Source organism: Ceratotherium simum, chromosome 1 (assembly GCF_057802395.1).
Source record: "Ceratotherium simum simum isolate JZ-2026a chromosome 1, ASM5780239v1, whole genome shotgun sequence".
Lineage (NCBI taxonomy): Eukaryota > Metazoa > Chordata > Mammalia > Perissodactyla > Rhinocerotidae > Ceratotherium > Ceratotherium simum.
The window spans coordinates 96,770,990-96,788,960 of record NC_141900.1 but is presented as its reverse complement, the minus strand read 5'-3'; the positions used below and the strand labels follow the sequence as shown (position 1 = coordinate 96,788,960).

General features: G+C 46.9%; 1 protein-coding gene across 1 annotated transcript; it reads left to right on the top strand.

Moving 5' to 3' along the window:
* Positions 1–9,850: 9,850 nt before the first annotated feature.
* On the top strand, positions 9,851–17,843 carry LOC101391415 (putative DBH-like monooxygenase protein 2). Its single transcript, XM_004430817.3, has 13 exons — positions 9,851–10,153; positions 11,080–11,226; positions 11,752–11,913; positions 12,160–12,243; positions 13,061–13,228; positions 13,418–13,520; positions 13,696–13,862; positions 14,196–14,287; positions 14,573–14,669; positions 14,807–14,866; positions 15,961–16,091; positions 16,669–16,783; positions 17,092–17,843. Exons 1-13 carry the CDS (start codon positions 9,854–9,856, stop codon positions 17,332–17,334), a joined length of 1,869 nt encoding a protein of 622 aa, XP_004430874.2. The 5' UTR covers positions 9,851–9,853; the 3' UTR covers positions 17,335–17,843.
* Positions 17,844–17,971: the final 128 nt, after the last annotated feature.

The following is a 17,971-nucleotide window of genomic DNA, read 5'->3' as shown; positions in this document are numbered from 1 at the left end:
TCCCCTTTTTTATCCCAGTTCCACTAAAGCTATCTTTGTGTTGACAACCTTGTCTGATTCCTCAGCTCCTATAAGCCTAGGACTCTGTCTTACTCTTCCCAGATGTTGCTGGAAACTCATAGGAGGCCATCTTCTTGCTGTCAGAACTTCCCACTGCTCATTGCCTGCTGCTCCTCTACTGGCCACCTGGCCTGAACAGCCTGCCTGACCGCCCTTCTACCCTCACCTCAATATGCTTTGGTGTCTGGCTTCTATTAGCTTAACTGACTCCCTCCTGTTATTGCCATCCCCCCACTCTTTGACTCCTACCGTCTGGCCCTCCACTGTGAGCTTATCTAATTAGATTCCCAAAAGAATGATCTCAGGCTTAGCATAGTTGAAAGAGCGTGGATTTGGGATCCCATTTGGTTTTTAATCCCAACTTCAACAGCTACTAGCTGTATGTCCTTGGGCAAGTAATTAAACTCCTCTCATCTTAGTTTATCTCTAAAATGGGACCAATACTACTTTTCTAGATTGTTGGGAATAAATAAGGTAACTGATGTAAAGCATGCAGCATAACACTTAGCACATAGCAATCACTCAATCAACGACAATTCCACTTAAGTCTTTGCCAAGGGATGACTGGGAATCTGTCACAATTTCTTTATATCTGTGTTTATCTTTCTTCCATTAGAATGGAAACTATTTTCATGTCCACACTCAAAAATAGATAAATAAATCGGAAGTTAGAGAACCAAAGAAGATTCTGATAGAATTTACCTGAATATGTTCCCTTTCCTCAGGTGTCAGGCACCTATGTCTTTCCCAGTACGGAAAAAGCCCTCAGGAGTAAAATATAGAGAAGATGTTTTACAATGTTATTGTGTTTATTTGGGTAGGCATCTAAAAATATAACTGCAAGACAAATACATTTTAACATCATTTAGATAGGCAATTGCTAGATAGGGTTGATTTGCTTTTGAAGTATTTCCCTGATTTCAGAAATCATAAACACTCATTGTACATAATGAAGAAAATCCACAAAAGTAAAAAATAACTTTAAATTCACTCATAATCCTAACTAATTGTATTAAGTTATTTTTCAAAGTTTTCTAATATTCTATACTTTCTCCTCAGCTTAGCTAACTGTTAATCCATGTCAGGATTCATTGTCTCCTAAACCTAGTTTATGCAGTCTATCCCAGTTCATCTTTAAGAAGCCCCCACCAGGGTGCTATGGATGTGTGCCTAAGCTCAAGGGACTTGCATGGATTCTGAAACCCTAATAATTAGTAACCCATTACCAACTCCCCTCTCCCCAAGCCCACCTGTATCTGAACCCCTGCCTTCACGTGAGACCCACTCTTGCCCTCCAGCTCAGGGGCCCTAACATGATGGCATATGGGTCATAAATACAGGCTGTGTTTCTACTCGGAGCTCAGGAATCTCAATTACAACAAAGATGTTCATCCTCCTTTTACTGCTTCTCAGAACAGGGAGTGAAATTTTGAGTTCATGATTTCTGCTCTCTGAGGACCTTCTAAATGAAAGAATAAGGAAGGAAAGAAGAGAGGTAAAATTTAGAGGAAGTAAAAAGGAAATATGTCTCATATTTATTGAAAGTTACACCACGTCTAGTGAAACACTGAAAACCAAGTAGGTCTTCTATACATTAATTGATTAATTGAGAGGATGCCTGAGACAAAGGAGAATAGAAGCTATCTTAGCTGGCTATATTCACCTGCCAGTCCTAGAATTCCACAATCTTTTTTCTTTTAAGATTTCAGTACTTTTTTTTTTTTTTGAGGAAGATTGGTCTTTCGCTAACATCTGTCGCCAATCTCCTCTTGCTCTTTTTTCTCCCCAAAGCCCCAGTACATAGTTGTATATCATAATTGTAGAGTTGGGACACCGCCTCAGCATGGCTTGATAAGCGGTGAGTAGGTCCGTGCCCAGGATCCGAACCAGCTAACCCTGGGCAGCCGAAGCGAAACTCACAAACTTAACCACTGGGCCAGCCCCTCCACAATCTTAAGACCACTTCAAACTATGGAGATAACTGTGGAGCAGAATATGATTTACACAATCAGAAAATATATTACTCTTCCCCTCAAATGATTAGATTTAATTAGTATAATTCTGTCTATTCCCATCTGGTCCTGTTGAATCCCAAGATAAGTGTGCAGGGTCCCTTCCTCCCTCTTCTTTGCAGGACACTCACCTGACCTGCTGTCATGTAATGTGTGGACTTCCGTGTGCTCTCTGACCACATCTGCCAAACAGCCTCTCCTGATAGCATCACCAGCAACGTGATATGCTATGTGCTGGCTTTCTGGAAGGGCGTAAAGAGGCCTGCCAGGTAACACCTCCCTCATCCAGTAGTAGTGTATTCATTGTGCAAAGAAACAGCATAATGAGGTGTTGAGAGTCCTAGATTTAGAATTAGAATTCCTGTATTTGAGATCTGGTTCTACCACTACTGTTACCTATATGACATCAGGAGGCCATCCAAGCTCTTGAGCATCCATTTCTGTATTTAAACAAACAAACAAGGAAAAATTGGTGGTGCTTGCCTAATAGGGCACTTGAAAGTATTCAATGAGAAAATAAAACTAAATATATTTTGTAAAGACATGGACACATCACACGTATCCGTCTGAAGACAGGAGGCTCACATCACATAAATCGGCACTTCCTATCTCAATGATGATAGATAACATAATCCATTCAATCAAAAAGCATTGTTTGAACCCATACCATCTGCCAGTCGAGGAGGGCTAGTTTAATCACCATGGAATCAGTGATGTAGGCAATGGTATTAAGGCATAGTTCACGGTCCAAATGAGCAGAATTGCATCTGGGAAGTCTCCAGGGAGCTCGCAGGGACTGAGGTGGAAGGGAACCCATCAGAGCAATGGTGCCTTCCATCACTCCAGCCAGATGCTTGGCTGTAGTTATTTCAAGAGCTGCCAACAGAGGGCCTCAGCTTTCCTTTAAGAGCAGGTGGTCCAGGGCCTCTCTGCCCTGCCATCTCCTCTATATGTATTTAGCAGGCTCTATTGGTGGCCTCTAACCAAGGACCTCCCACTGATGGTGTTCTCAAACAGAGGTACCCTTCCTGGAGGAATGAGAGAACACAGGTATCCAAATGTCCCCAGGGCTCTGGGCCAGGCTGTAGACCTCCTCCCCACCACTGTTCTTGTCCTCTACAGCTGCGCAAGTGTTCACCACAACACCTGTGTGGGGGCTGAGAGAAGATCAACATCTATGACTGATGTCATGCCCCTCCCCCACCAATCTGTACAGATCATGGAGAACTGTGGGCAGATGGCACCCCCTGATGGAAAAAACTCATTCTTCACAGGCAGTGAGGAAGGATCGCATGCCAGCAGCTCTGTGCCACAACCACCCACACCACTATTAGAGACTGAGGTACCTTCTCATTTACTCACTCCCACCTTGCACCACAATGACCTGCTCATTTGATCTACAAGCTCTGGGATAGAGAAGCTCCGAGCTAGAAGCAGAGCAGCTTAGCAACAGTCACCTTGTTCGTCTCCCATCTCTGCAGGGGTCTCAGGATCTGGGCGTCTCTCCCATAATGCACTTCCCTGCTGGTTCCCGCCATTTGCCTGGGATCTGAGCCTCCTTGTTCTGCCCTCACTCCACATACAGCCTAACTCAGGTTGCAGATGCAGTTCCTAGCCATGGCTTTTTAAGTCAATATTTGCTAAGCCCTCCACTATGGATTCCAGACCCCGGTCCTTTCTAGGCCAGGCCTTCTCTGAGGATCTTACTTTTAAAAAGATCAACTTGAGATTTGGTTGTGAGAAGTTTAGGTGGTGGTGAGTACTGAGAACGGGGATCTAATTGGAAAAGTGCGTGTTTTGTTCAGGAGTGAGAGTGGGGGCCACACAATGAGATATTCATTCTACCACTTTTCTGAGCTTCCAGCATGTCTCCAGGTTTCTTCTCAGCACCCCTCTGGGGATTGATACTGGTATTAAAATGCAATATGCCTTTTACATGTGCACATTGTGTAGAAAATAGCTAACACCGATTAAGTGCTTGCAGTGTTACCTCTGTGTTATCCTAAAGACTTCACCTGAATTGTATTGTTTAATCCTCACAGCAAGCCTCTGAGCTGGGTAGAGTTAGTATCTGTACTTTACAGACACACAAACTAAGTTTCAGGGAGATTAATTCTTCCCCACGGCTCACAGCACCTGAGCCCTCCAGAGCCTGTGGTTAAGCCATTGTGCTATTCAGGCGGTGTTCTCTGAAGGGCGATGGGAAAGCAGCAGAGAGAGTCTCCTTGTCACAAGCAGGGAAGAAGGGAGGCTCTGGGATGGGGAGGAAGTAGACTTGGGAGGGCTGTCAGGGCAGAGGAGGAGGTTGGGTCTGTGGCTGGGAACGAGGTATGGTTTTTAGTCAGTTGTCCAAGGAGGGTTTCTCACTGTGTCTTCACTACAGGTGCAGTACAGGGTTCTTCCCTGGGTCACATTGGCCACGTGCAGCCTCAGCTCGGTGTTATCCACCCGTGTGACCCGGTAATCCGCTCCAGGACGGGATACAACCTCCTCATCCCTAGAATTCCGCAGAGTGGCCAGAACCTGTAGTTGTCCCTGGAGATCCTGTTCATACCAGCTCATCCAGGGATACTGGGAATCTCTCAGGAGGCAGCTCAGGGTTTCAGCCTGTCCGCGAGGTACCAGGACCCACCTGGGCCTTTGCTCCACCAAGCTTGCAGTGGCATCTGAAATACACAGGCAGGCCAGGCTAAAAGTGCTGAGGATAGTGGTCACCCCCAGAAATAACTAGCTGCAGCCAAATCCTGAAGAGGAGGTGCCATGAGTAATGCAGATAGGAGACCGCTGGGAACAGAAGGGATACTTTCTCAGGGCGAGGGGCTATGCCTAGGAGGATCTTGGCAAAGCTGGGATCAAGGAGCAAAACTTTCTGTGCCTACTGGTGCCCCAGTGACCCAGTCCCTCCTTCCCTCCCTCAACCCACCGGGTGGCTTTCTCTGCCTGGCATCTGACCTGTACTCACAGCAGCCACGAGCACCCAGCCCCACAGAACAGGAAACGGTACCATCCCCTGGCCCCACAGGCCCTCTCCAGGAGGACAGTGAGACAGGGGGCCAAGGGACAGGGCCAGCCAGGCAGGAGAACAAGATCCTGGCCTGTAAGGCAGCAATTAGTGGCTGACACTCTCTTGGCCTGAAACTCAAAAGGGAGTGGCTTTTCCAGGAAACTCAATATCTTGTCTCATCTTCTCATTGAAGCTCAAACCTCAAACTGCAGAACACTTTCCTGTTTCCTGCGTGCCAACACTCACTCACACACATGTATATGCACTCCCCATGTTCACTGAGTACCTTAATGAAGGTACTTGGCCCTGCACCCTCTCCACTGTGTCCCAGAGAGTCCAAGAACAGTGGTTCTGAATCTCAAGTCTTAGCAAGGGATTAAAATATCTCAATGCAACCAAGAGATTCTTGTAGATTGAATGAAGACACCTTCCCATAGGTACAGAGGCTTCTGCAAGGCTACACTGGGCAGTGGACAACGGACGCTCATCTCCACTTACCTATGCTTTCCTCTGTAAGGGCAAATACAAATTAAACATAAGAGGCTTAATTCTCCCTGTTGAAAATAAGGGAAGAGACTTTCCTCCTCTCCATTTTCTTAGAGCATTTACTTAAGAAAACCTGTAATTATAAGTTCTTTTGCTGTCTCTTTGAAATGTACATATAACTTTTTAAAAGCTAAATAACCTCTCACCAGCCTTCAGCCCCGGGAGGGTCTTTCTCAAGGACCTGCAACAATCTCTTTGAAATATAAATATCAAGGAAGATGTTTAACTTAATTTAGAGAAGATGCCTCACCCCGAGTTGTAAAACGATTTCGTCATAAAGATATGACGAGTTTATTTTTCCTTTGGATAAAGCCAATTAGCAAACACAGATGGAAACTCCAATGGACTTTATGATGAACTATGGATTAACAAAAGGTGATGTCAAGTCCTCTCATTTGAGGACCAGTGATGGCTTATCTTGAGAACACACGTGGAATGAGTTGTATCTGCTGGCTTATATAAAAGGCCAAGATTTCCTTCTGTCTTTGCCATCTCTTAACCAAACGCTTGTGATTTTATCACATTCTGATTTAATGCTTATTCAATAATAAAACTGTTCTCTTTCTCATCTACCTTTGTGGAGAGATTTTCTGAGGTGGGAAGAGATTCTGTTTTCAGTTATATTTTCCCACAACTCATAGTGCTGCCACTACCTAGCAGTGTGAACTTGGGCCTCAGTTTCTTCATCTGTGAGATGGAGATAATAATGAAAGCTATTCCATAGGAGTAAATGGATTAATACATGAAAATTTCTTAGACTAGAGCTTGGCACAGCCTAAGTACTTACTAAGAGTTGACTTCTATTCTTGGCAATGGCAAATTTCAAATTCAATTAAAATATGATGGAATTAATAGTAGCTTTTATCTTTCTTTAATCACCTTTCACTTAGCAATCAACTGAGATTAAAATCACAAGTTCTCGTAACTTTTTTAAATTAGGAGGCCTCATTTTTCAGAAAGTTTGGAAACCAATGATCTGGGAAATTCGATCTAAAAGGCCCTGTATCTACCATCTCTGCAACCTCAGAATTTTACAGACAAAAATATGAAGACACAGAGTTCAGCAATCAAACTTTACTCTATCAAGACCTGGGAGGGCACTACATTCCAGTCGGTGTTCCGAGGGTGGTGTCTGCCCCGTCACAAACAATGGATAAATGAGAGGGGGGTTGGAGCAGGGCAAGACCGCAGACCCCTCTCCCTGGAGAGTCCACACCACATGGCGGGGCACAACAGCACCTGGCATCTGGGGGTTGGCACCGCCCAGATTCACTTTGTTTTTTAATCTGCTGCAGTTTTAATACTTACAACAATGTGGTTCACATGACTCTGGCAAATGATGACAGTTTTGGATGCCATTTGGTGACAACATAATATAACTCACTTGGCTTGCTAAAACTTTGAAATCGTGTGGTTCTTGATTTAAAAAAAGAAATACACATATGCCTTCCAGGTGTGTGGTGATGGATTATAATTAGTATTTGGTTGGTGAACATGATATAATCTATGCAGAAATATAAGTATAATGATGTACACCTGAAATTTATACAATGTTAGAAACTAATGTTACCGCAATAAAAATAAAATAAAATAAATAAGTAAATTTAAAAAGAAGAATATACATTCAATTCATATTTTTAAGAGTTCTGAAATGTAATTTATACATGCTTTTGAATGTCTGACTACCGAATGTTTGTTCTTAACTATCATTGCTGTTTAATGTAGCTCCAAGACAAAATTTTACACAAAATAGATAGTTGCTACTTTACAAAAAAAAATACAGATTTTCATTATGTACAATTTGTATATAGAGTGACTTCATTAATATTTTCTAAATCACACTCTTCCAAATTTTCGTAATCGAATTGTGCACAAAATGGCAGTCGCACCGCGTTCTAAGCAGCACTTGCTGATTCACTTTGGCCTTTTGCCACTTGATCCCCCCCAACCTCGTCACTCCAGAGAGGGAGAGAGATGAGGCTCTGGGAAGCATTGTTCAGATCACACATCTTCAATATCAGAAAAATGTACAGGCCAGGATAGCCGTGTCCTCATCCCAGCGAGCCATGTGCGTTTAATTCTGGGTTGTGCTGTGGACACAGACACTCTGGGGATGAGACGGTGAAAGGAAAACAGGCTGGGAGAGGGGAGAAAACTGTGGCTGGGGAAAAAGGGAGAAAAGGGAGAGAAGAAGGAGCCAGGCGGGGCCAAGGGCAGAGCTTCCCTGAGTTGCAGTGCTGGCTCCCAGCTCTTTCTCATGCCCCTGCCTCTCCCTGAGGCCATTGCTCTGGCTGGGGACAGAGTGCAGGATAAAGGATCCTGGGCCCATCTCAGTTTACAGGGCTGGCTGTCCTGTCTCCCCGCCACCCCTCCCTTAGCCTTAATCCCAAATGCGATTGGCATCGGAGTGTCGCTGACACTCCTGTTATCTCCTCCCTGGATTCCTGCTCCTCAAGATCAGTGCCTCCCCAGGCTCCTCCTCCTCTAGTGTTGGCCCAGCTCCCGCCCTGGGCCAAGGTAAGCCTCTTCCTTCCAGATGGCTGCCTAGCTGCCTATCTTCTCTGCCATGCCCAGAGTTGGGCATTATGGTTGCCCCCTTAGGAAATGTGTTTTCTCCCCCCACCCCGGCACCCCGATTACTACTCAGGTGCTCACAGCAGCTGCAAACAACCTCAACTGGGTCCTCACCAGCTTTGATGAACTCAGTAGGTAAAAAGAAGAATATGCACACCCTGAATGGAGGCATAAACAGACGCTCCAGCTTTTGAGCATCTATCCACCCCCGTTTGAGTTGTATTCCTGCATGGAGATGTGTGGTCCAGTTTCTGTGCTGGATGAGACCCTCAGGCACATGTCTTTGTTAATTTTTCAGAGCGTCTCCATTGTCTAATGGAGGAAGGACACCGGGGGTTAAATGAGATGATTTCCAGCTCCGAATCAGCTGTACCAGTCCCTGGTCCGAAAGAAATCTGGAGTTAAGGTGAGACTTTGGGCCTCTCCCTATCATCAAATGACATCAACTCTGTCCACCAGGATAAGCCGTGGTGAAAATGCATGGCAGGGGGCTGGGTGCCTTGTGGGTGTTGGTGACCTAAGGAAACAATGGACAGAGCACTGGCCTGGGGCCAGGGCACTGTGTGCTTATGTTCGCTCTTCCATCCACTGGACGGGTCATCAGGCACTACTCATGTTACCCCTTGGTGTTTTGTTTCCTTGCCTAAAAACTAAGTAGATTGGAATTTTGGGGAAAATTAAGTGGATCTGAAGTTTCTTTTTACTCTGGTGTTCTAATATTCTAACATTCCTCTGTGCTCTGATCGTTTGCATAGTACCGAAGTGCTTGCTAGTGGGGAAGCTGGGCCAGGACTCCAGTGGAGAGTCACTAAATGTGACTTCTCTGAAAGGTCATTTGTGGGAGGAAGGGTAAAGCGCAAAACATCCCAAAGATAAATTCACGTTTGTTCCCCGCTTTCTCCGTCTTCTCCCCCTCGCCTCCTCCTCCTCCTTGCTCCTCCCGGGAATGTGCAGAAACTCAAAGCTGCCCCAGACTTGCCCATCTGGAAAGCTGATTATGGCTCCTTCCCCTCTACGTGCCCTTCCAGAGATTAGTAGCAGAGACTCCTCCAGGAGATGGCAATCACAGCCTTCTCCTCACCCCCCTCCCAACAACTTCTCTCCTTCCTACACTGGAAAGGCAGGTTCACATGCAGTCCCACCCACCCCCTGCTAGGGCCTCAGTTCTATATGTAGACAAAACAGAAAATGTCCGTTAAAACTGGGATGGGAGACGGGTGCCAGAGGGCAGAGTGCTTAGTAAGGACATCCATGGATACAGAGATTGAGGGGCAGGAAAGGAGAGAGGGGAGAGAGAGAGAGAGAGAGAGAGAGAGAAAGAGAGAGAGGGAAGGAGAGGCAGGAGAAATTCAACCTCCTTGATTTTGTGGGGTACCCATTGGCAGGACACTGGGGACTGAGGTGGAAGAGTCTGCATGATTTACTCCCAAAAATTTCTTGCCAAGTCCCTGCTCCAGGGCAAGAGCAATCTGCGCTGTACCCACTCTGGACACCTCACACCTCCAGAGTTATGTAAGTGGCACCAGTCCGAACCCAGAGGATAATCATATCAGAAGAGCCCCAGACTGTCCCTCCCCCATGGCACAGTGCCTGGCACAGGTAGAGGCACATATAAGTCCAAGTTTTTGAGGGTTCATCTGCAGGAGAGGTGCTCCAGATGCCAGGAGCCATGGCCTGTGCCCTTCTCTTCAGGCTTCTCCTACTTATGGCCTTGGGAGCACCCTCCCAAGGCAACGGCCTCAGCCCCACATCTCACCTTCGTTATTCCAGGTTCCTGGATCCTTCCAATATCATTTTCCTGCGCTGGGACTTTGACCTTGAGGCTGAGATCATCACTTTTGAGCTCCAGGTCCGGACGGCTGGCTGGGTAGGCTTGGGTGTCACAAATCGCTACACCAACGTGGGGAGCGATCTGGTTGTTGGAGGAGTCCTGCCTGATGGCAATGTCTATTTCTCGGTAAGTCTGGAGGTGACTCCCTTCCAAGCCTGAGGGTCTCTTGCTGGGTTGAGGATGGCTCTGAGTCCAGGAAGGATCCACATTTTCCAAGCATATCCAGGCACAGGCCCAGAACACCAGCTGACAGCTGATCTCTCCCTACAGAAATGGTCCATTGGAGAGGTGCAATCTAGATCTTCCAGACTGTATGTCCCTAAAGTCCTAAGGGAATGGAGCCATTGGACCGAGAGAGAGAGAGAGAGTCATGCACCACATACTTGCTAATAGCCCACTAAATGCAGGTCACTGGGGGAGAGTCAAAGCTGTCTGGGACATAGTCCTGATCCTCAATTTCCTTTAAGTTCAATCAGGTGGACCACAGCATAAAACAGCCTAATAACAACAGTAGCAGTTGCAATAATAATAGCTTAAGTTGTCATATACTTTTGATTAACCAGGCATTGTTCCAAATTCTTTGCATGTTAAACTTCACAGCATCACTATAAGTTGGATGATTGTTACCCCGTTTTGTAGATGAAGAAGCAGCTCACCTGTCTCCCATTCTCACTCATTCTGAACTGCATTTATATAAGGAAGGGTCAATGTGAAGAGCCACAGGAGAGGATGAATAGCATAGAGTGTTCAGAGAATAAGTGAACTTTCAAGGGCTAGGGATACAGGAATATTAGGATTTACGGAGATGAGATTTGAAACGAGAGACGTCCAGCAAAGTCAGGTGGTGAAACTCCATCAGACACTGTCCATCCCTCTTCCCCGTGAATCCACCATTGATGCCATGTTCTGCCCTAGGAGCACACTACGTAATAAAGAAGACCCAGGTTCTGCTAATTTAGTACCTTGAGGGAGCTAAAGGGACCCCAAGTGCTTCAAAGTTGTGACCACTTGGGGCTCCTGGTTCTTACACCTTGACCTTTACTGGACCCCAGGACCGGCACCTGGTAGATGAAGACACACTGGAGGAGGACGGGAGCCAGGATGCTGAGCTGCGGGGGCTAACGGAAGACGCTGTCTACACAACAATGCGCTTCTCCAGGCCCTTCCGCTCCTGCGACCCTCATGACCAAGACATTACGGTAAAATAGGGAGGGGAGAAGTGCATTTGATCACAAGCACCTTCTACTTCTGGGGATGTGTAATCACTCCCAATCTGCAATGTCCATGCCTCTCAGGAAGGCAACTACAGTTCTGTGGGCTTCTTTCTCTCTCAGCCTTCACAGTACTGCCTCAATTGAGCCCCTTCTTGAAATCCACAAGTCCTCAACAGAGCGACTTCCCACTGATTCAGTGCCCACCCCACCCTCCTCGGGGTTCCCCTTTTGGAGAACCTTGTCTGATTTCACAGAACCTTTGTTCAGTGTCATTTACTCAATGTGGACACAGGCATAGAGAAAGAATGCGAGGGGAAGTGACTTCTCAACCTTTCCATCAAGTTAGCCTCCGTGGCAGAATTAGAACCCGACTAGTTCTGACCTCCAGTCTGAAGCTCCTTCCATTGCACTGTGTAGACGTGAGCAAGTGGCTTGTGTCAGTCCTTGGGTGTGGGTATGTGCAAAGTGCTGCTCATGGCAGCAGCACCTCAATGCCCATGACACCCCTAGAGTGACACCGTGAGAGTGCTGGCTGCCTACGGCCTAGATGACACTCTGAAGCTGGATCGGGAGCGTACTTTTGTCAAGTCCATCTTCCTGCTACAAATAGTCCACCCTGATGATCTTGATGTCCCTGAAGACACCATCATCCATGATTTGGAAATCACTGATGTAAGACCCCTCTGCCCCACCCAGCTGCCTCCAGCCCCCTTCCCACCTTCCCGCTCAATCCAGACCCTACTCTTGCACCCAACATTCAGTACATTCCTTGAATTGAAGTTACTCTGACTTCCCTCAATCCTCTGAGGACTGCTAAACCAGCCCTAAAGGGGATACCTTTCCCTGGCCTGTCCCTTCACCTGCTTCTCTGGGAGCCTCACTCCCACCCCAGCTCAGCTACTGTGTGTCCTTCTCCAGTTCCTCATTCCAGAGGATGATACCACATATGCCTGCACCTTCCTCCCTCTCCCCATCGTTAGCAAGAAACATCACATCTACAAGGTACAGTGAACCAGACAGCAGGACATTGCTAAGGCAATTCAATGGAGCGGTAGGCATGGTTGACTCTGACGGGATGGGTTCAGAAAATTGCCATCAAGAAGCAGGAAGGAAGTAGCTGGGAGAACAATGGGGACCAGGCCAGGTTTGGTGGACGTGATAGTCTTGTGATTTCCTGAGCCCAGAACTATAGCTCCCAGCACTGTTTTATTTGAGCCCCACAGTGCAGGAGATACTTTGATGAGGGTCATTAATTAACAAGTGTTTGCAAAGAACAAAGTGTAAGCCCTATCCTGGCCTCAGAATTGTGCTCTCTTAGCCCAAGAGGAGGTATAGGCTGGGGGGAAAATGACAAAGGGCTGTCAGGTCCGTGAAGTCTGGGTGGAGGGAACTCAATTTTGTCACCTAATTTCACACTTGAGTGATTTCAATTTTGATCAAACAAATAAAAGTATGATCTTACAATTTGTGGCAAATGTGTGGGAGCCATTTTTTTTCTTTAGAGAGAGAATCCAACAAGGCATAGTTACATGCTCAGGTATAGTGAACTGATGGGGTTATTAAGGGAAAGTCAGAAGTCTTGGGATGTTGCTGGCTAGATTTAGTGTGCTGTTCTCTCAGAGAAAGGGTTTACTAGGGTGGTGGCTGAGAGAGGAGTCAGATACAATGGGGGGAAATGATAGGTCAGGAAGAAAAGCAGAGGAAAAGGGGAAGAGAGAGAAGTGGGAAATGGGTGTAGTTTTATTTGAGGAAAAGGAATGGGGGAATAGGACCTGACATAGAAGATCTTGATGGTGCTCCACCCTCCGTCCCTGCCCAGTTTGAGCCCAAGATGGTCCAGCACAATGAGACGATGGTGCATCACATCCTGGTGTACGCCTGTGGCAATGCCAGTGCACTCCCCACCGGCATCAGCGACTGCTATGGGGCTGACCCTGCCTTCTCCCTCTGCTCGCAGGTCATCATGGGCTGGGCTGTCGGGGGCACAGTGAGTCCTGGGATGAGGGAAATAGGTGGCTAAGGGGGTGCATGTTGTTGGGCAACCAGGATTGTGGACTGACGGAACACTGGGAGACAGGGGAGGTCTGGGCTAAGGACCAGAAAACAAGCGCAGTCCCTAGGTCCCTGCCCCTTATTCCCAGCCATTTTTGCTGCCAAAGCTCCCTCCATCCAACAGAGTTACCAGTTTCCAGATGACGTGGGCATCTCTCTTGGGACGCCCTTGGACCCCCAGTGGATCCGACTAGAGATTCATTACAGCAATTTTCATAACCTTCCCGGTGAGCATCTAGAGCATTTGGGAAAGAACAGGTGATGAGGCTGGCTGACTCCTTTAGGAGCTGGGAAGGTGTTGCAGGATGCATGCTTACCCCTTTTGCTCACTTTGCTGGGCCTCTTTCTCCTCACATTGTGACCTGCTCTCCTGCCTCCTGTGATTATTCCTTCCTGCACCAGGTGTGTATGACTCCTCAGGGATTCGAGTGTACTACACTGCAGAGCTGCGCAAATACGACATGGGAGTCCTCCAGCTGGGCTTCTTCACTTTCCCCATCCACTTCATACCCCCGGGTGCTGAATCCTTCATGTCCTATGGGCTGTGTAAGACTGAGAAGTTTGAAGAGGTGATGCTGGGAGGCACACCCTCCCTAAGTTCCTTGCTCCCATCACAGATCTGGTCTGATCACCAACACGCACAGACTGAGCCCCAGACTTGGAGAATGACTACAGCCTCGTGCTCAGGAAAATCGCTAACCTGGATGTGCAAGGGAGGGAAGGAGTCAGGGTATTGGGGGCAAGGAGAGTGGGGCAGAGAAAGGGGCCAGGAGGGACCAGTAAGAACTACAGGCGTTTGAGTCAGTCATAAAGGAAAGTGTCAGATATTGAGGGAGGAAAATCAAGGAGCAGGGCAAGAGGAGAGTTCTTAACAAACCAGATGCGTCTCCTCCCTGTCACAGATGAATAGGGCCCCAGTGCCTGACATACAGGTGTATGGCTACCTGCTCCACACGCACTTGGCTGGCCGGGCTCTGCAGGCCGTGCAATACAGGTAAGGGAAGATGTGGATTTGCAGCTTTCCCTTCTGCACGTGGGAATAAATTTTAGGAATAGTTATTTATTCTGCAGCATAAGGTTGTGCTTGGTTGGTAGAAAGGAGGAGCTAGAATTATGCTCATCATAGAGGTGACTGGAACAAGACTGTGGAAGGAGGAGTTTTTTTGTTTTGTGGGCAATCTGTGCCCACAGAATGACCCCACATACTGCTTCTTTGTTGATAGCCCCTCCCCACTTCATCCTCTTCTTATTCCTGTCTTCTCCCCTTCTATCCCTCTAGAAATGGAACACAACTCCGAACAATCTGTAAAGATGACTCCTACGACTTCAATCTACAGGAGACTCGAGATTTACCTCATCGAGTGGAGATTAAGCCAGTGAGAGCCTGGGGGAGGCACGGCTGGGGTTGGGGGAAAGGCAGGACCAGGACTCATTATTGTTGGCCAAGAGAGTTTTCAGACTGTACCAGTCCCTCTGTGTCTTACTTTCAGCTTTCGTGTCTCATTCTGAATAGGGTGATGAGTTGCTGGTTGAGTGTCACTACCAGACGCTGGACCGCGACTCCTTGACTTTTGTAAGTACCTCTCTTCCCACCATGGTCAGTGATAATAGCCTTAGAATAAAGCGCCATCCCTGGCCTTGACTATCAGGTGACTCCGATTATTCTAGCTGAAGCCCTTTCCTTGGTGTTACCATTCACCTGGGGCTTTTCCTGCTCTCATATCTCCACGTTTATAAGATGGGTACAAGAATTCCCTACTTTCTCTGCCAATGATCCACTAAGACCATGGAAAGATAGCGCGTTACAGTGACTAAGAGCGTGGACTCTGGGCCTCATCACCTGGGTTGAATGTCAACATAATCATTACTAGCTTTCTAACCTTAGACAAGTTATTCAACTTCTTTGTGTCACAGTTTCCTAATTCTTAAAGGAATCAATATTACTATCTATCTCATAAGATTGTTGTGAGCGTTGATTAACACATGTAAAACATCCGGATCATTGCCTGACTTGTAATAAATGCTCAATTAGAGTTAGCTATTGTTATTATGGTCACAAGGAACCCCACCCATTATGTTTATTAGGAATGTTTCAGTGCTTGTAAGATTCAAAAGGGGTTGAGTGCTATTGAGGAAGAAAATACAGCCACACATAAATGATTATAATACAAGGTAGAAAGTGATATATACCACAAGGGAAGAATGGGGATAATATGCTAGAGGAATTCACAGGTAAAAGTCATAAGGTCCCACTACAGTGACCTGAGCATGCGACATATTTGCTTGGGTCCTGCTTTACACAAGTAGGGTTGGGGAATTCCAGAGAACCTCTAAAGGGAGTGGCTTTTTCAGGAAACTCAGTATCTTGTTTCTTCTTCTCAAACCAGGGCAGTGGCCGTGGAAATATAGAGGACAGGGCAGATATGTGGGCTATTTCTTTGGAAATAATATCAATAATTGTCCATCAATTAGAAATAGAGGAGGAGAAAGGAAGAGGTGTGATAAGGATTAGCAAATAACCATCAGTGAGCTGACTCTAGGTTAAGGGAAAAGGAAGGCAGCATCATTGATAGAAGGACCACCTAAACTATTTTCTGGCTACCTTATTTCCCTCTCTCTGCATGTCTTTGTATCTTTGTCTCTCCATCTCTGTCTCTTCTTCTCCAGGGGGGTCCCAGCACCATTAATGAGATGTGCCTCATCTTCCTCTTCTACTATCCCCGAAACAACATCTCCAGCTGCATGGGGTTCCCTGACATCATCTACGTGGCCCAGGAGCTGGGGGAGGAGGCATCAGAGTGAGTCATCCTGGAAGATAAGACCCTCAAGCATGACCTCTAGAAGTTAGATCACTTAAGTACAAATTCTTTGTCTGCCTTTTTCTTGCACACTACCTGATTCAGTTAAAGACTGCGTTTACTTTCAAGTAGTGACCCTTAATTATTTGGGGCTAAGGGTCCTGTCTGAGATTCTGATGAAAGCGTGGAAACTACTTTCCAAGAAAAATGCACAACTGTGCAGACACACTTCATTTCACACACAATTTCAGGGCATTTTCAGGTTGCCTGAAGTCACTCTATCAACTTTCTTGGACTTCATGGCCCCCAGATTAAGAACCACTTCTTTAAAGAGTGGACGACTCTGACTTAAAGAGTCAGAAGATTCTCTTTTTCACTTTTAAAAATTCTCATCTCTGAGTTCTGATGATATTTCTCCTCTTGCCAAACTCACAATTGTCTCATTGAGTTGTAAGACATTCCTATGGTTTGTGTCAACATGGAAATTATGCTAACCAAAGTCAGGGTATTTTACACATGTTTTGTCAAAGCTTTAAGTCAACCCTAAATTATTGTCTGTTCCCCCCACCTACGGCAGTTCCATGGAGGCCATGATGGCCATGAACAATGTTGAGTGGACCCCAGAGAGCATTAAGAAGGCTGAGAAAGCCTGCAAGGAGGCCCAGCAGACGGTGATAATAAAGACCATTGACGTGAGTGTTCGTTCCAGGAGACACCACCCTCTCAGGGTTAGGGAGGGAGGGGTGTGCGATGATGTTGGCCAAAGACAGGAACAGAAGAATGAGGGGGGTGAATGACAATGGCAGGAACACTGGGTCTGGGAAAGAAGGGCTGGGGAAGCAGAAAGATGGGCTGATGCTGCTCTGGGCTGTAGGGGTGACTGGAGTCTCCCAGTTATCCTGGGAGGCTGCAAGGACTGGGGCTAACCAAGTAAGGTCAGAGGAGAGGAAAGGAGGTGAGGATGCTCCCACGTTCACCCCTTGTCTTCCTTCTCCTGCAGGAGATAGTGGAAAACACAACAGGCTGGATTTCGGAAATCATCCGTGCTCCTCGGGGGCCCTGCTTGGAGTCCTCAGGAGGCAAAGTGGAGCCCCAGGACAAAATCCCTGAAGGCTTCAGGGCTGCACCAATGGCCCTCTCAGGTTCTAACACTGCTACCTGGAGGCGCCTCCCCCTGGCTGCCCTCCTGTTTGGGCAGGGAGTCCTGTTTTTGCTCCTTACCACTCTGCAGGCTGGAGTCTGATACTGTCTCCTCATGTCACATACCCAGGCCCCTCTCTGCTCAGGCATCCCCTTATCATCAAACACAGAAACTCCCCTCTGCTTTGGCCCCCAAAAATTCCCCACCTTGCCTCTTCCCATGACCCAGGCCATGACACTGCAGGTCTAGGCATTTTATATGTTCCATAAAGGTTCTTCTATGATGAGCTATGCAAGTCATCCTTTAAAGCTTTAGAAGCACTGATGGGACCACATATTTTCTGACAAAATCTGGATTCAAGGCTGAGTGTGAGACTTCTCACTCTCTGAGAAGTCTGTTTCTCCAGCTCACTTAGGGATGCTACATTGGGAGCATCTTGAATGCATCTTGAATGCAGAGGGCAAGCCCTGCAAACCCTGCTTGGCCCATGTTGACCTTGGAGGGGGCTTCTGTTTTTCTTTCCTTCTGACATTTTTGCCCAACCCTCCCTGTGAGACAGAGGCAGCAAGCTGCATGTGTGATTTGTGGTTAATGGAGGGGGTCTGTTTATAAAGGACAAAGTTCAAGACATCATATTAAATAGAACTCGACTCGCTTCTTGTTGCCATCTCTTTCTTTTGGTTCAGGAGAGGCAGCTGGGAGGTCTCTTGAATGGCTCAGTGTGAGGTATCCAGAGGAC

Bases quoted from the DNA above. Each gene is read 5' to 3' on its own strand.
- LOC101391415 (XM_004430817.3), top strand. From the start codon at position 9,854: ATGCCAGGAGCCATGGCCTGTGCCCTTCTCTTCAGGCTTCTCCTACTT. The intron at 14,288-14,572 runs GTAAGGGAAGAT...CTATCCCTCTAG, and splicing joins CTGCAGGCCGTGCAATACAG to AAATGGAACACAACTCCGAA. The intron at 14,670-14,806 runs GTGAGAGCCTGG...CATTCTGAATAG, and splicing joins ATCGAGTGGAGATTAAGCCA to GGTGATGAGTTGCTGGTTGA.